Here is a 4,903-nt window from a genome sequence, read left to right on the forward strand (position 1 = left end):
TCAATCTAAACCGATCCAAACGCTTTCCTCACGTGCTTCAATTTAAACCAAAGAAGATATGAACTAACATTTCTAATAGTACTCACCATAAACTACAATGATCATTGGTGGCATACAGCCGATGGAGTTCACAACTTGAAAGATGATCGGTGATGACCGGGCCTACAATGGCTATCCCAACAACTACAAACATCCCAAACTATCATAAACCTCAATCAACATCAACTATAATCAAGACAGTAACCTTAATTCCAAATTCCTCTAACCCTTACCTTGCATGTTTCTGCTGGAATAGTGATGGTCGGCCGATACCAGGATTCTAGTTAGAGGCTTAACATCAGACTAGGGGAAGAGGTCCAACACCCTCCCTATAGGTAGAGAGGTATCCGAAGAGGGGAATCCGGTAGCTTTAGTTAGCATCGGTGGCCAAAACCCAACCAAAACTAAGCATTCAACGGAGAAGAAAAACTGGAGTGAGAGAGCTCAATCTCTAACGCGCGTTGCCTGGAACAAGGGGTTCCCGTGGCCAGAGCCGTGGCACACAGGAGTAGCATCAAAGGATCAACGCTAGGGCTCGAGTTCCCCTCTTGGCCAAAGATCAGCCCACATAGATGCAGCGATTCAAGGAGAAGAATGACCCCCAACCGAACTTGATCGGTGGAGGGAGGCTCGACCGAAGGTGTCTTGAACGGTGTCGGGGCGCTCGAACGGCGATAAGATGTCGGCAATAGATCTGCAATATTGCTGAGTGGTCTACACACAGAGGAGATGGCAGCGTTCCTCTAAGAAGCGACACTCGACACTGCGGCTCACAGAAATCAAGGAAAGAGGTAGATGATAGAGACGATTGAGTGTCGGCTGTGGTGATCGACAATAGTGAGATTGCGAGAGAGAGCATCGTCTAGATCAGGAAGGAAGAAGGCGCTCACATGAGGTGGGGGATCGAGCGAAGATGGACTTCTCGGTGGTCGGCTAACAACGGGGTGCGAAGAGGAGAAGGGAAATTGTTGGCCTGTTGTCGATCCAATCTCGCGTGGGGAGGCGGCAGTGGAGTGGTGCCGACGAAGAGGAGATCAGAGAGAGAGATGTTGCGGTGGATCAGTCGGGAAAGAGAAGAAGAATGGGAAACTGAGGAAAATAAAGATTAAATAAACTTAGGTTAAATAATCAAACATTAAGTTAATTCCTCAATCAACTCCCACTAAATGGATAATTCAAACATGCTTCTCCAAGCTCAATAACTTTATCTCCTTAAACGGGTCATACGGATTCCATTTAAATCTAGAAAAAATTTTAAAAATCTTAAAAAATTCAATAAAATTATTTCTCCAATAACACTTAATATTTAATTTGTCATGTCTTACATGTAAGTCCAAAGTCAATGTCATTGCCTCTTATTTGTCATGGGAGAAACTCATGCAAATGTAGTGGAAAGATCTTCTACAGGAATCAGGCAACAACAAGAGTCTCATCTCATTAGGGAAGAGACGAGGAGAGAAGCTCTTGATTTTAGCAAAGAGTGTCGATTGAATGAGGCTTCTGTCCTTATATACCTTGGCTCATCCTACAAGAATTATCTACATAAAGCTCATAACTTGTTAACAACTCATTAATGTTAACAAACTAGGTTATTCAATCTCCACATGCAATGCACACCGAATAGCATAAACCCCCTTAAATATAAATGTATTAGATCATTTAAATTGGGATTTAATCTAAATGGCAATTATTATGTGTTGTTAATTCAAGTATTATCCCACCAAATAGAGACTTAATCCTTCATGACCTACTCAACTGAAGGGGAGAAAATATGATATTTTAGAATAGAAGAGGAGTATAACAATTTAAAGGAGGAATATAGCTAAAGAAAAAATGTAATTTTTTCTCTCAATATATTTTTTCATGTCACAACTTGACTTATATAGTTATAACAAAGAAAATCCAAAGAACAATTTAAATCTTCCTACATTAAACACACCATCATATTTTTCTAATCAAATGCATGTGGTTAACAAATTAATTCAACATGATAACTTAATTAGTCACTACATAATTCAATCAAACTTGACTTGAGGAAGACTAAAATAATTTGATTTTGAGTTCCCACAATATAATTTAGTATAGTTTCCAAATATACAATTTGATTTAGATTTCCATTCTCAACCTCACGTGGACAAAATGCCTCTATTGGCATTCTATCATTAAAATATACACTATTTCGATCCCCCGAAATTTGTAATAACAAATCTGGAGTCTGTCAATGTTTTTCATTGGCTTAGTGTCTCCTTTGTCGAATGTTCAGTGTATCTTGTTCTTTGGAACACTACCATTATTTGAATCCATACTATTGAATCAATCAAGAATTAAAAAATAATAAAAAAATAATCCATACATTGTCGACTGTTCATGGTATCTCACAATGTGCTGTTGAATGGGGTAAAAGCTATCTATACTTTTCTCAAAATAATAAAAAAAATTAAAAAAATCATGCAAAAATTTGACATCTCAGCCATTAATTTGAGAAATCCTCTATCCGAACATCTGATCGACGACGACGACGACGGCCATTGCGAGGCACGCGTCAGCCGCCGGCGGCACCACCAGCTGGTACACGTCGTCGCCGAATCCCACCCCTCTGAAGGCTTCCTTCCGCCGGACCTCCGCCACCACTCGTCGCCGCTCGTCATAAACCGTGCAGCTCCGCCGGGAGTACGACCCCTCCACCTCGTACCCGGAGGCAGCGCCGACCCTACGCCGCCTGCAGGCCGCCACGCGAGCGAGGGCGGACTTTACATGGAGGCGGCTCTTGTACTGCTTCTTGACGGAGTAGACGGGGTCGACGGCGTCCTCGCCGTCGTATATTTTCCAATTCTCACCGAGACTCAGCTTCTGCGATCAGTCAAATCTAATTTAGTTCGATGAAACCATTTGAAACCACTCGAATTTTGTCAAAAAAAAAAAAAAACTAAAAATTGAAATTTAATAGTCCGCATATCGCACACCTTTCGTCGGACGGTGAGCAAAGGCTTCCCGTCTGCGTCCATGAGCACGACCTCGCCGGCACGGCCGGAGCCGTAGTTATCGACTCGAAAGACCAAATTGCCTTCTTCATCAAAAACCGTGAAACCTCTGCAATTGAAGAGTAGAGACTTCCTCCACACTGTCAGCACCCTACTCTTATCTTTCCCCTCGTCAGCGACCTCGACGCCGCCGGCTGTGCAATATGCTTCAGTGTTGGGATGAACCTTTGCCATGATCCACCGACCCCTGCTCGAGTCGTTTCTCCGGACGGCAGACTCGATCGAAGAGAGATCTCTGCTCGAGTCGCTTCAACTTTTGCTTGAGAGCTAAAAGACATGTCTATATAAATACAGTGAGGTGTAGACCGAAATGCTGAACGTGATTTAAGGGGAAAGTGTCGAGAAACGACTGGAGTAGGGCTGCTTGACTTATCCTTGTGACTAAATGGTCATTAGTGACGCGATAAAAATGACAAAACACAAATACAAATACCTTTTATTCTATAATTTTAATAATAAAAAAGCCATTTTGATTTTTGCCATGTGAAGAGTCAAAATTTGGGCATTTCTGACTAATTTGGAAAAGAAATGGGCGAGATGGTGGGAGTGCAGGATCTCGTCCACAAATTGGCAATAGTTTTGGTCAAATGGAGTTGAATTATCACATCACTTGATCAATTATTGAATCAGGACTGTGATAGAAGAAGGAAAAAAAACACGCTCTCCATGTTTAAATAAAACGTGTTGATTTTCTAGAAGATCAGTCAACATAATACATTTCTTTCGGTGTCTTTTTTTTGTTGTTATATTTGATAGTTTAAAAAAATGAAACAAATCGAACAATGAAAACAGAATGGAATATTCATTTATTTTCAGGATATTATTGCATCAAATTCAACATATGTTTATTGTCAAAAATATCTGTAATTATTATTGATGTTACTGCAGTAGCTATAGAATTATAATTAGTTGGTTGGAGCAACTACGACATTGTAATTGACATAACTATACAATTCAAGCAGTCATGATGATATAGCTAGTGTACTCTGTTAGAATTACGATCACGAAACTGTCATACTATAATATCAATCTTGATTATTTATGAATTGTTTATATATATTATAATAACTAATGTTTATAATTATTATAATGGTAGTAAATATGATTATGTTCATCTTAAATATACTTTATAATTTATTCTCAAATTATGTGAAAGAAGATAAATCATATGATCAACTTATAACCTATCACTAAGTGACTATAGGTGAAAAGAATTTTTTCCAAAAATATGCATCTGTATATCTTATTGTAATAAATCTATCACTCTCTAATCAATTGGACAGACGACATAATTACTATAATATATTATAGTATTATTAGCCTGGATAAAAAAATAAAGTATTCATATATTGTAGAATTATAATTATTATAACAGGTTCAGTAAATTATTTTTGAAAATAAAAAAAATGAGACATGATGTTATTTTGATAATAAATAAATAAAAATGACAACTAAAAAAATTAGTTTTTTGCAACGCGAGTAGAGAAAAAAAATATTTCCATCTCTAATTAGGACAAACTTAAAGATTTGGAGATGGAAATGTATTTTCATCTCCCATTTGGTCATTAATAATAAAAAAATATATTTAATCTAGAATTACGACCTAAACATATTATCGATTGCTTTATAGAGAAAAAAATTTAAACTCCATCTATAAATAATGATGAAATATATATTTTATCACTAATATCATTACTATATTTAAATATTAGAGACAGAATTTATATTTCGTTTATATACAAGATAGATTAATTTATTTCATTTCTAATATTAAAAAAAAAAAATACAGTGCAAATAAATAACAACAGAATAAATAATCAATT

At 37.3% G+C, this 4,903-nt stretch overlaps 1 protein-coding gene across 1 annotated transcript; it reads right to left on the bottom strand.

Moving 5' to 3' along the window:
* Positions 1-2,347: 2,347 nt before the first annotated feature.
* Positions 2,348-3,356, bottom strand: LOC121973213 (protein LURP-one-related 8-like). Its single transcript, XM_042524776.1, has 2 exons — positions 3,003-3,356; positions 2,348-2,889 (listed from the first exon to the last, which is right to left on the bottom strand). The coding sequence occupies exons 1-2, from the start codon at positions 3,252-3,254 to the stop codon at positions 2,530-2,532; spliced, it is 612 nt and encodes a 203-aa protein (XP_042380710.1). The 5' UTR covers positions 3,255-3,356; the 3' UTR covers positions 2,348-2,529.
* Between the last annotated feature and the right edge of the window lie 1,547 nt (positions 3,357-4,903).

Source organism: Zingiber officinale, chromosome 4A, assembly GCF_018446385.1.
Source record: "Zingiber officinale cultivar Zhangliang chromosome 4A, Zo_v1.1, whole genome shotgun sequence".
Classification (NCBI taxonomy): domain Eukaryota; kingdom Viridiplantae; phylum Streptophyta; class Magnoliopsida; order Zingiberales; family Zingiberaceae; genus Zingiber; species Zingiber officinale.